Source organism: Argopecten irradians, chromosome 3 (genome assembly GCF_041381155.1).
Source record: "Argopecten irradians isolate NY chromosome 3, Ai_NY, whole genome shotgun sequence".
Lineage (NCBI taxonomy): Eukaryota > Metazoa > Mollusca > Bivalvia > Pectinida > Pectinidae > Argopecten > Argopecten irradians.
This window is the reverse complement of record NC_091136.1, coordinates 52,341,279-52,354,211: the sequence shown is the minus strand read 5'-3', so window position 1 is coordinate 52,354,211 and position 12,933 is coordinate 52,341,279. Positions and strand designations below refer to the sequence as shown.

Below are 12,933 nucleotides of genomic sequence, written 5' to 3'. Positions count from 1 at the left end.
TGCTTACGGTTTTAATTATATATTTTAGTTTAAATATGATAATATCTAACTCGTCAGGTAAAGTTGTTTATCAGAGTGATACTAAATGTAATTATCCTAACAGTGGGTACATAAAGCGTCCTGCGCACCCTTCCCATTGGCCAAGATTCCCCAGGGGTGGGTCCTGTGACCCTTCCCAGTGGCAAAGACTCGCCATGGGGCGGACCGGGGTCTGGCTTCTTCGCTTCACCATGTTATTTCAGTTGTGATTTAGGATGTGTGTTTAGATCTGGTTGTCTTTTGATGAAAGTGATAGGCCGTTGTATCTTCAGCTGACCGATCGTGACGTAATAACGGTCAGTTCATATATGAAGGCGACGCCAATTAACACGCTAATTAACACTCGTTTACGCCCATCAAAGGCCCGACTGGGTAATTACAATTATAATTATACACAGACACCATAGAAAACTGTGATAGAAGCCAGTGACGATATCAAAGTTATTTCTGTGGAAAGAACATCGGAATCATACAATTCTCAAACTATTAAAAAAATAATAAAAACAAATATATAACATTATAGCCATGGACTATGTATATTCATTTATAAGAGAGAGACTCTTTTCCTTGATGTTGTAGACCTGTACGTTATTGAATACTTAGTCTACGTTAATTAAGTAAATAATCTTGCATCTTGATTATATAAGGCCTTTATTGTTTAAGGATGCTCCACCGTTAATAAATAATAATGGTATTTTTTCTCTATGAAAAACATGAGCAGAAGGATTAGTATTTTTCTAAGTTACAAAATTAATTTAATTTACACCATTACCACCATTGAAAAGTTTGAGCTTCTAATTTTACTTCAAGATAAAAAAATGATTATTTGCGAAAAAATAAACGCCTGCCCGTCTGTCCGTGACCGACAATTATAAAGAAGGGCAGATTCTGCCATGTAGCTGGTCTTTTGACCGGCAACTTTTTTGGTCCAGATAGAGTACTAGATATAAATAGCAATAGCATTGTAGACAGTTGAAGATCAAATTGTAAATTTGTAATTATGATACTCTGGTTTTAACCATCTTTGTTGAGAGCGTGAATTTTTAAACTACAAGGATGAATTTTAACTTTGTAAGGACCAGAAACTTGCAGTCAGGACCAGTAACTTTTAGGGTCAACCGGTCCTTAGGATCAGCTGGCAAAAATCCCCAAGGGAGAACACTCGGCACTTTGCACTATGCACTGGTTTTTGTGTGTCTTGAATTAAAAATACACTGTTGACAAAGAGTTTTTTGTTTGTTTGTTTGATTAATTAACGTCCTATTAACAGCTATGGTCATGTAAGGACGGCCTCCCATGTGTGCAGCATGTTGCGTGTATGTTGTGCGAGGTGCATGTTTTGGGAGCTGCGGTATATTCATGTTGTGTCTTCTTGTATAGTGGAACTGTTGCCCTTTTTATAGTGATATACCACTGAAGCATGCCGCCGAAGACACCAAACAACACACCCCATCCGGTCACATTATACCGACAACGGGCGAACCAGTCGTCCCACTCCCTGTTTGCAAAGCGCAAAGCAGGAGCAGAAACTACCACTTTTATAGACTTTGGTGTGTCTCGGCCAGGGGACAGAACCCATAGCCTTCCTCACAGGGGCGAACACTCAACTCAAGGCCAAAAGTGAGGCGATGCCAAGGGAGGTATTAGGAAAGATAAAGTCAGTTAGGAAGAAGAGAAAAGATCCTAAATTTAGTCGCCTTTTACGATCATGCAATAGGGGCAGCAGGTACAATTCTAATGCCCTATCTGCAGGGCGCACAAAGAGAAAGGCTGCCTTGGATTTGACAACAATTGATAAATACATAGCTATAACTTTCCTTCTGTTTTGAATAGTAATTCTAAAAATTCTTTGATAAGTGGCCTTAATAAAGATAAATTTATAATTACTGCTCTTCTTTTGGCTAACCCATGGCCATTGCAGATTCCAACCATTATCTTTAATCTTTTTGTTGTCATGTAATAACATTAACTTTAGAATTTATTTGTTTCTTGATCGCTTCAAAATCGGTATATGCCATGTCTATACATCATATATAGTTACCTGGCTCGTTTTATTTTTAAACGACATGTTTTAATACATGATTTTGATTCACATGACAAGCTGTAATACATTATGTATTACAGATGATCGTTTATTATTTTCAAGGCATGTGGAACTCTTGTTGACTTCAATTTCAATTTCAATTTCAATCCATTTTATTCCGAATGCAAACGATCATATAGGATTACCATAAACATACATATGACAACATATTAAATATGTGCAAGAAGGCGGAGAACACAGCCAATGTAATACAACACAAAAATATGATATACATTACAAAAAGCACATCTTATGTAAGAGAAACAGAATAAAAAAACCCCACACATTATAAAATATAGGTCTGAGCTCTAGATCTAATGTACCCAAGAAAGGCATTCAAGCATGACTCAGGTAAATCACCACGAGCACAGAGACTGGACAGTGCTCTAGTAGACGACTATTTTGAGCAGCGAAACAAGTGTATCGTATCAATATCAATATGATAATAAACACACTTTTATGTAACAAAGAACTTCAAAGTAATTTCACATTTAAAGTTCTGATGAAGTTAAGGAAAGTATTTATTACAATGCACCAAGGGCGTAAACCATCTCCTTGCAATAGTCCCAAGGATAATGAGCGAAAGTGCTAGGTACACCTGCTGCAGAGGATGATTTCATACCGGAAATTAAGTTTTTGCATGGGTAACCGTTACTACAAAACAATTCAATCATCTTGAAAAAAGATGGTCGACGATAAAGGTATGGTTTTGAATATTTTGCCTTTAGATCTAAAAATCTTGGACATAATAAAATAAAAATACAACATGTCATTGAAGGATAAAACGAGCCAGGTACCTACATTTGTATGTATGTACCGTACACTATGCGTTATGATTACGGTATTCGTTTGTTTATAAAAACAACTTTTATCAAATTGAATTTGTATCAGACAAATATCAAAATTCTGATTGCATTTGATTCATAAACATCAAGGACGTATATTTATAAATCCTTGATAAACATTTACAATTACTTGACAGCTTAGTTTTGCGTTCTTTGTGATCTCAATCGTCTTAATATATTGAGAATTGTTAAAAAAAAGCTAACCAGGCTTCTGTGAGAAGATTTTTACAGGTAGCAGAAACTAGAGTAGCCTCCCCTGACTGTTTCATAAACATTTCTTCGGAACATCTTGCTGCTAGGTTTATGGTCATTAGGCGATATAAAACTCCGATGAGTACCAAACAAGAATCACAGACGCACATGTTGTCTTTCATAACACCACGGAGCTGTGCACACCGACACGTGAAAGAAGCATAACGTCTACAGAACTTCGTAAAAAGAACAGAAGATCGGAAAAATGTCGACGAAAGTCAAAGTTATTGTTTGCCTACTTCGAAATGATTTGAGACTCCACGATAATGAGGTAAAATAAACGTAGCACTCGTCAGTAAAAGCACAGGCGTCTGCATCTGGTTTTGGAAAAATAAAATATCCTACCCTACTTTATGTAGGCAAGGATTTATAAGTGAGAAGGATTCGTGTCTGTCTCTTTACATTACTAAACACCACGCGAGACGCCTATGAACCGGGAATAAAAACCGTTTTTCTCAACAAATACTTGTCTTATCGAGTCAAACGAAACACCATTGTAAAGTTTATTAAATTTCACGACGTTTATAACTTGCTTTAAAGACGGAATATTTAGGGGATATGTCTTAAATTTTTGTTAAAAAAATCGACAGCTCATGAAATGACAGCACCGCTTCAGAAAGTAAGACGGTTACCCTCGCACCCGCAAGCTACATCAAAGGCTGCGCCGGCGGATATCAAAGGAAAATCAGTCGTCAGTGCACAAACACAAAAGCGCCTGCCTTGGACTTCCCCAAAACCCAGTGTGACTTATCCTTCTCATATACGTCCTTGATGTAGGGTAGAAGGGGTAGGTCATATAGTAGGGGTAGGTTATTATATTTTTATCAAACCAGAAGCAGACACCTGTGGCAAAAGTTTGTGTATTAAATAACTCGGTGTGGGGAGTCAGTCAGAAGGTGATATCTTTTCCGCTACAACAGTAGCTAGGGAGGGGTATGACCATAGGAAATGTTAAATAAAATGGGAACAGGAGAGAAGAAAATGTTGCGTCCAGACCGGGATTCGAATCCGGAACCCTCAGAACACTAGCCGAGTGCTCTACTGACTAAGCTACCTGGTCATCGATGGTCGACCCAGTCCAATCACACTACGCTCCTCCCTCCTTTCTCGAAGTTTTCACCCTCGAAGACATACGAGACCCCTCCAAACACCACCACGTACCATGGGTTGTTTAGTTGGGCGCCAATTCTGTAACAGGAGTGGAGAAAATGTAGCGGCCTGACTGGGATTCGAACCCGGGACCCTCCAAACACTAGCCAAGTGCTCTACTGACTGAGCTACCTGGTCGCCGATGATTGACCCAATCCAATCCCGCTTCACTCCTCCCTCCTTTCTCGAATTCTTCTTCACCCTCGAAGACATGCGAGACCCTTCCAAATCCACCACCATGGGTTATTTAGTTGGGCGCCAATTCTGTAACAGCAGAGGAGGAAATGTAGCGACCAGACCATGATTCGAAACCCGGGACCCTCCAAACACTAGCGGAGTGCTCTAGTGACCGACTGAGCTACATGGTCACGGATGATCGACCAAGTCCAATCCGGCTTCAGCTGATATCTGTACAAATGTTCCAGTACTCACTACTACTGGAACGTCAAGTATCTGAGAGTAATCGTAGGTGTGGTTTTATAGTCAGATAATTGATTGTTAGAGATATATCATCCTCAATATTCCAGGGGTTCCGATCACTTCCGATCCCTACACCCCTAGACTATCTCATTGTAAAGCTGAAGGAAGGGTAACAAACCTGAACGAATCACAGGCCTGCAAAAATTATTTTTGAAGACTACAAAGAGAGCAGTTGCAATATGTATAAGTTGTGAATGATTAAATCCAAACAAGGTTTGATGGCGCTGCCATTTCCTTCTTTGTCTATAGTAAAATGGCGTCATAAAAGTGACAGATGTACACTTAGATAGATTTATCAATAAATATGGCACATAAAATATTTTAGATAATTTATATAGGATGTGAAAATTGTTGTTAGCCAGTATATAGAATCTTGTTACGATTGAATGTAAAATAACAATTAAAAATTATGTAAATTTGCCCCTTCCTATGCCCCTGCTTACTGATTACAGATTTCATGGTACTATACAAGAACACAAATGTAGATCTCATGAGAGAATGGTAAATTTAGTGTTGTGCTTACAGGTGTTACACTGGGCATACAAGACAGCTGAATATGTATTGCCTCTATATTGCTTTGATCCACGGCATTTCCAAGGAACTTATCATTTCAATTTTCCTAAAACTGGTGCACACCGTGCCAAATTCCTCTTGGAGAGCGTCGCAGACCTTCAAAATACACTGAAGAAAAAAGGAAGGTATGTACCATATGGACAAACTTAGAATATTTCTTGGACTACTGCACAATTTAACAACACCTTAATGTTTAAGCTCTTTTCAAACAATTTCATGGCTAACGTTAATACTCAAAGCAATCAATTTTCCCATGAATCATCAGCAATTGAAACAGTCTAGCTGCCATCAATGATTCTTGATGATCCTCTATTAACTCAACTGTACACTTTAAATACATGTATATAATCTACCGTGAATCTCTCTCTATTTTCCAGCTTCGGCTATGATTTCACCACCACATTCCTGATTTCCATGATAACTAATCTTCAACTAGATTTAATTAACAACAGATAAATTAATCTAATCATCCTGTTAAGCAATCAAATCTCACATTCCTGATTTCCATGATAAATAATTTTCAACTAGATTTAATTAACAACAGATAAATTAATCTAATCATCCTGTTTAGCAATCAAATCTATATGCAATATAAGTAAATCATTTTCGATGTGTAATTTTGAAGAGACACATTGGAAACATTAACTGATCAGGGACATATTGTCACTATTGTGTGTTTTATTTTAAATAATTATCAAAATTTGATAAAAACCCAAAACACATGGATATTTTATACATGTATTTTACCTTTTTTTTGAAACTTTAACAAATTTTACATAATGTAAGGAATGTTGTATTAGACTAATATATGGACTTAACTTGATACGGAGATACACAAGTCGTGGATGATGCTTTAGCAATACAGATTCTACAGTTGCATGACTTCTTACCACTGTACCAGGAATTACAAATGTCTTGATCTCAATTGCTACCAAAATATATTGCACCTCCACCTTTAAGGACTAATAGGTCTTTATCATTCAAAATGAAAAAGAATGTTATAAATATTAATTACTAATACCATAACATAAAAACTGAAATTTACGCTTGATGATAGTTATATCTTTATACAGTGTAACTTCCCAAAACCGAACCTTCTCAAAACCGATCACCTCTAGAAACCAAATATGGATGTTATGTACGGAATGAATTTATCTTTATTAATAGTATATAAAACATCCCAAAACCGATCCCTCCCAATTCCGAATATCGGACCGATTTTGAGACCGGAATAGTCAAATGTAACTAAAATACACTTTTGAAAACCGGCCTTACCTGAGCGACACCGATAGATTGCATTGAGGTCTGATCAACCAACCGTGAAATACACACGTACCTGTACCATAGTTGTCGCATGTCATGCCCTGGGGCATATATACATATGTAAATGCTATAGGTACACGATAATTATATCCGAGATGGTGGTGTAATGATATAATCATGTCTATTGTTTAGATTTTTTAACCGAGGTCTACCACGTGCACGCGATTTGTTTACTGTCTATGAAAACAAGCAGAGCTAAATTATCTGCATGAAGAAGCGGTAACAAAGTCAAGATTGTTGTAATCCATTTCTTTTAAACGTATGATTCTCTCTTTTGTGATAACATTCACATTAACAATCAATATCGGTCTGTTTTGACGAACACTAGCCATACATGCGGTACACTAGTGTAAAAAAACGACTTCAGATCGATTAAATCCGGATCGTAATGATCGGTATTCGGTCCACTTCTCCAAACCGAACCCTCTCTAAACCGGCCGAAATTATATACACCGACCATGATCGGTTTCGGGAGGTTCCACTGTAGTTAGTGCTTGGTATTGTTGGGATTGAATGTTGTTGACTGTCAGAAGTGTTTATATAAGATATGATTAATTATATGCTCTTCATGTATTTTGTTGACAGTGGATTGGTGATCAGAATGGGAAAACCAGAGGAAATAGTACCACAAATAATTCAGACTGTTGGTGGAGACAAAGTGTCCTGTGTATGTTACCAACAGGAGGTAAGTACCACAGATCATACAGAATTTTGGTGGGGGACAAAGTGTCCTTCCTGTGTATGTAACCAACAGGAGGTTAGTACCACAGATCATACAGACTGTTGGTGGGGAACAAAGTGTCCTGTGTATGTTACGTACCAACAGGAGGTTAGTACCACAGATTATACTGACTGTTGGTGGGGACAAAGTGTCCTGTGTATGTTACCAACAGGAGGTAAGTACCACAGATCATACAGAATTTTGGTGGGGGACAAAGTGTCCTTCCTGTGTATGTAACCAACAGGAGGTTAGTACCACAGATCATACAGACTGTTGGTGGGGACAAAGTGTCCTGTGTATGTTACCAACAGGAGGTTAGTACCACAGATCATACAGACTGTTGGTGGGGAACAAAGTGTCCTGTGTATGTTACGTACCAACAGGAGGTTAGTACCACAGATTATACTGACTGTTGGTGTGGGACAAAATGTCCTGTGTATGTTACCAACAGGAGGTTAGTACCACAGATCATACAGACTGTTGGTGGGGACAAAGTGTCCTGTGTATGTTACCAACAGGAGGTTAGTACCACAGATCATACAGACTGTTGGTGGGGGACAAAGTGTCCTGTGTATGTTACCAACAGGAGGTTAGTACAACAGATCATACAGACTGTTGGTGGGGACCAAGTGTCCTGTGTATGATACTTACAGGAGGAAAGTACCACAGATCATACAGACTGTTGGTGGGTACGAAGTGTCCTGTGTATGTTACTTACAGGAGGTAGTTTTATGGAAAACTTAGGCAGACTTAATTAACACAAACATACATGATTATAAGAAGCATAGTACTTACCTTCTGTTGGTAACATATACAGAACACTTTGTCCGAATCAATCTCCTAATCATGCACAAAACCTTGAATCCATACATTTCTTGTAAACTATGGAAAAAATAATAATGCAATTCATGGTTTTTGGTCTTCATCAAAAACAAAAAAACTTTTTGTAAATTAACAACTACCCATGGTATTGTTTTTATAAATGATTTATACATGTGATATATTTAGTATATGACTTTATAATTTGTGTTACATTGTTTTTCATGAATAGGCCACCAATGAAGAGCTTGACGTAGAGTCAGGACTGCAGAAGAGTTGTGGGGTGAAAGTTCAAACATTTTGGGGTCACACATTGTACCATAGGGATGACCTTCCATACAAGGTTGAACAGTAAGTAAGACACCATCTTAGTGACTTCTTATCAGGCAATCAAGTCAACAATATACAGGCAACCAAGTCAACAATATACAGGCAACCAAGTCAATAATATAACAAGTTAAAGGTTAGTTCTTCAATTATCAGGCAACCAAGTCAACAATATAACAAGTAAAAGGTTTGTTCTTCAATTATCAGGCAACCAAGTCAACAATATAACAAGTAAAAGGTTTGTTCTTCAATTATCAGTCAAACAAGTCAATAATATAACAAGTTAAAGGTTAGTTCTTTAATTATCAGGCAACCAAGTCAACAATATAACAAGTAAAAGGTTTGTTCTTCAATTATCAGTCAAACAAGTCAATAATATAACAAGTTAAAGGTTTGTTCTTCAATTATCAGGCAACCAAGTCAACAATATAACAAGTTAAAGGTTTGTTCTTCAATTATCAGGCAACCAAGTCAATAATATAACAAGTAAAAGGTTTGTTCTTCAATTATCAGGCAACCAAGTCAATAATATAACAAGTTAAAGGTTAGTTCTTTAATTATCAGGCAACCAAGTCAACAATATAACAAGTTAAAGGTTTGTTCTTCAATTATCAGGCAACCAAGTCAACAATATAACAAGTAAAAGGTTTGTTCTTCAATTATCAGTCAAACAAGTCAATAATATAACAAGTTAAAGGTTTGTTCTTCAATTATCAGGCAACCAAGTCAACAATATAACAAGTTAAAGGTTTGTTCTTCAATTATCAGGCAACCAAGTCAACAATATAACAAGTTAAAGGTTTGTTCTTCAATTATCAGGCAACCAAGTCAATAATATAACAAGTTAAAGGTTTGTTCTTCAATTATCAGGCAACCAAGTCAACAATATAACAAGTTAAAGGTTTGTTCTTCAATTATCAGGCAACCAAGTCAACAATATAACAAGTTAAAGGTTTGTTCTTCAATTATCAGGCAACCAAGTCAATAATATAACAAGTTAAAGGTTAGTTCTTCAATTATCAGGCAACCAAGTCAATAATATAACAAGTTAAAGGTTAGTTCTTCAATTATCAGGCAACCAAGTCAACAATATAACAAGTTAAAAGTTTGTTCTTCAATTATCAGGCAACCAAGTCAATAATATAACAAGTTAAAAGTTTGTTCTTCAATTATCAGGCAACCAAGTCAATAATATAACAAGTTAAAGGTTTGTTCTTCAATTATCAGGCAACCAAGTCAATAATATAACAAGTTAAAGGTTTGTTCTTCAATTATCAGGCAACCAAGTCAACAATATAACAAGTTAAAGGTTTGTTCTTCAATTATCAGGCAACCAAGTCAACAATATAACAAGTTAAAGGTTAGTTCTTCAATTATCAGGCAACCAAGTCAACAATATAACAAGTTAAAGGTTTGTTCTTCAATTATCAGGCAACCAAGTCAATAATATAACAAGTTAAAGGTTTGTTCTTCAATTATCAGGCAACCAAGTCAATAATATAACAAGTTAAAGGTTTGTTCTTCAATTATCAGGCAACCAAGTCAACAATATAACAAGTTAAAGGTTTGTTCTTCAATTATCAGGCAACCAAGTCAACAATATAACAAGTTAAAGGTTTGTTCTTCAATTATCAGGCAACCAAGTCAGTAATATAACAAGTTAAAGGTTAGTTCTTCAATTATCAGGCAACCAAGTCAATAATATAACAAGTTAAAGGTTAGTTCTTCAATTATCAGGCAACCAAGTCAACAATATAACAAGTTAAAAGGTTTGTTCTTCAATTATCAGGCAACCAAGTCAATAATATAACAAGTTAAAAGTTTGTTCTTCAATTATCAGGCAACCAAGTCAATAATATAACAAGTTAAAGGTTTGTTCTTCAATTATCAGGCAACCAAGTCAACAATATAACAAGTTAAAGGTTTGTTCTTCAATTATCAGGCAACCAAGTCAACAATATAACAAGTTAAAGGTTTGTTCTTCAATTATCAGGCAACCAAGTCAACAATATAACAAGTTAAAAGTTTGTTCTTCAATTATCAGGCAACCAAGTCAATAATATAACAAGTTAAAGGTTTGTTCTTCAATTATCAGGCAACCAAGTCAACAATATAAGAAGTTAAAGGCCCCGATTTCTCGAAACAAACTTAAGTCAAAAACTGACTTCAGTAAAAAATATTCATATAAGTTATATAAGATAAAAAACTTAAGGTTTGACTTGAGTCGGAACTTTTGTGTCAAGAAATCGGAGCCTGCTGTATTTAGAGCTTTATTTGGGTTAATTTATTAGGAATACTCTGTTAACTGTGGGGCTTTGTGCTTTGATCTATATAAAAACAGGAAAACCAAATTTAAGCCGTTTTAAATTTTCGTGTTATGGCTATAATAAACATACTTGTATATATTATTCAAACATTTATAAAATTTGAGTTTAAATTTTTACAATCATAACATTAGTTCACAGAATTGCCAAAAAAATATCATCACTGTGAAAATGACCAGCTATACGGTACAGATTTGATAGGAACTATACATATCCAAAATAAGTAGCATATTTTATATAATTGTTTGATGATGGCTTTCAGTTTACCAGATGTCTACACACAGTTTAGGAAGAGTGTTGAAAGTCAGTCCCGTGTGAGGAAGTCGTTTACACTACCAGACCTGGTCCGACCCCTAGGGGCTGAGGTGTGGGGCCCCCAAAAGGGCAAATTTTCTTAATGTTAGCTGGCCCACTCCAATCTCAATGAAAATTGGTCTATAGGGGTTTAAATTAATGCCGAACAACATGCAAAACATTTTCATTAAGACTTTGGTTTTCCAAGATGGCCGCTGGCCCCTTACCAAATTTGGCCAGGGGCTACCAAGTTTGTTCAACGAATGACATTTACCTATTTCAGAAACTTACATATTCAACTAAGGAGTTCCTTGTATTGTTTATATTAATCGTTAACCAATACTTTATACTGTGACTTTGTTGTTTTGTGCAATGAGTCAGATGACCGTTAAGGCCCATGGGCCTCTTGTTTGAGCTATAATTAAGCTCTTTTTTTACCCCCAAATTTCAGCTATAATTAAGCTCTTTTTTAACCCAAATTTCAGCTATAATTAAGCTCTTTTTACCCCCAAAACATCATCTCCCAGCTGATACTAAATCCTTTTCTTGTGTACAGGGTGGAGGAGCTGGTAGAAAAGGCAGCAGTGAGCCCACAACACAGAAACAAAACAGGGGTATTGACTTCTACTTCAAAGGCGGCTCTCATCACAAATAAAGATGACTTCCAATTCCAAGGATTTCATGACACAAGTGATGGTGATGTAAGTCACACTATTACAGCAAGGAGGTATGGACAGTGGTAGCAACCACCAAATGGTGGCCTTCTAGACATTCTAGTAGCAGCCACAACAAAAGACTTGATGTTTGTCCCCTGTAGGATTTCAATTGGAATCTTTAATTAACATCCAAGAAAGGGAATCAAATGTGAAGCAAGGCATATGGTATAGATAGAAAAAACCCTTAAACAAGGATATTCCTATTGGGAGAGTTTCACTCAAAACAACTGAAGGAAGTGGTGGTCAAAGTTGAAATGGCACAAAAAAAAATAAAAAAAATAAATAAATGAAAAATTAAATTTCTTTTACATGCCACAAACATGGATGTTATTCTTTGGATCAGATGGCCCTGGGGTGCCCCTCTAGGCTGAACACATTATATTAACAATATACCCCACAGAACAATTGGATATACTGAGGTTGATAAATATCTACAATAGAACAAACAAATGTTGTCTATATTCTAATGCTGAATTAAAACATAGAACAGCTTCAGCACAGATTTGCCTGTGGAAGAGTTTTTCATTGATATATTTTGTTTTTATTACATACTCATTTCTGTAGACACATGTACTACTACCAGATTATTTATAATTTACAGGTTTCTTTATTCATGATCTTCCAAAAACTATTATTATTAGAGGCATTCAGTAGTTAATTAGTTAAACAGCTTCAATTGGAAACAGCAGATTTGAACAGGTATTTTTTTTGTTTTACACATATACATCAGTTTTGTTATAATAAAATGTGTTAATAAAAGTACACAAACTATTTCACAGCTGGTGTTTGTTATATTTAGATAATTAGAGTGAATAACTAGAAATATGTCTGTTAGACATTAAGTGCTCGCTAAATACTTCCTAACCTTAATTTCCAGTATGAAATCATCCTCTGCAGCAGGTGTACCTAGCACTTTCGCTCATTATCCTTGGGACTATGGCAAGGAGATGGTTTACGCCCTTGGTGCATTGTAATAAATACTTTCCTT

General features: G+C 36.1%; 1 protein-coding gene across 1 annotated transcript; it reads left to right on the top strand.

Annotated features, from left to right (window-relative positions):
• The first annotated feature begins 3,257 nt into the window (after positions 1-3,257).
• Positions 3,258-11,884, top strand: LOC138319728 (cryptochrome DASH-like). Its single transcript, XM_069262866.1, has 6 exons — positions 3,258-3,490; positions 5,374-5,546; positions 7,330-7,429; positions 8,517-8,635; positions 11,198-11,300; positions 11,786-11,884. Exons 1-6 carry the CDS (start codon positions 3,425-3,427, stop codon positions 11,882-11,884), a joined length of 660 nt encoding a protein of 219 aa, XP_069118967.1. The 5' UTR covers positions 3,258-3,424.
• The last annotated feature ends 1,049 nt before the right edge of the window (positions 11,885-12,933 follow it).

Excerpts from the sequence above, each read along its gene's own strand:
- LOC138319728 (XM_069262866.1), top strand. The coding sequence starts at position 3,425 with ATGTCGACGAAAGTCAAAGTTATTGTTTGCCTACTTCGAAATGATTTG. Across the intron at positions 3,491-5,373 it reads TGAGACTCCACGATAATGAG|GTGTTACACTGGGCATACAA; the intron begins GTAAAATAAACG and ends TTGTGCTTACAG. Across the intron at positions 7,430-8,516 it reads GTGTATGTTACCAACAGGAG|GCCACCAATGAAGAGCTTGA; the intron begins GTAAGTACCACA and ends TTTCATGAATAG.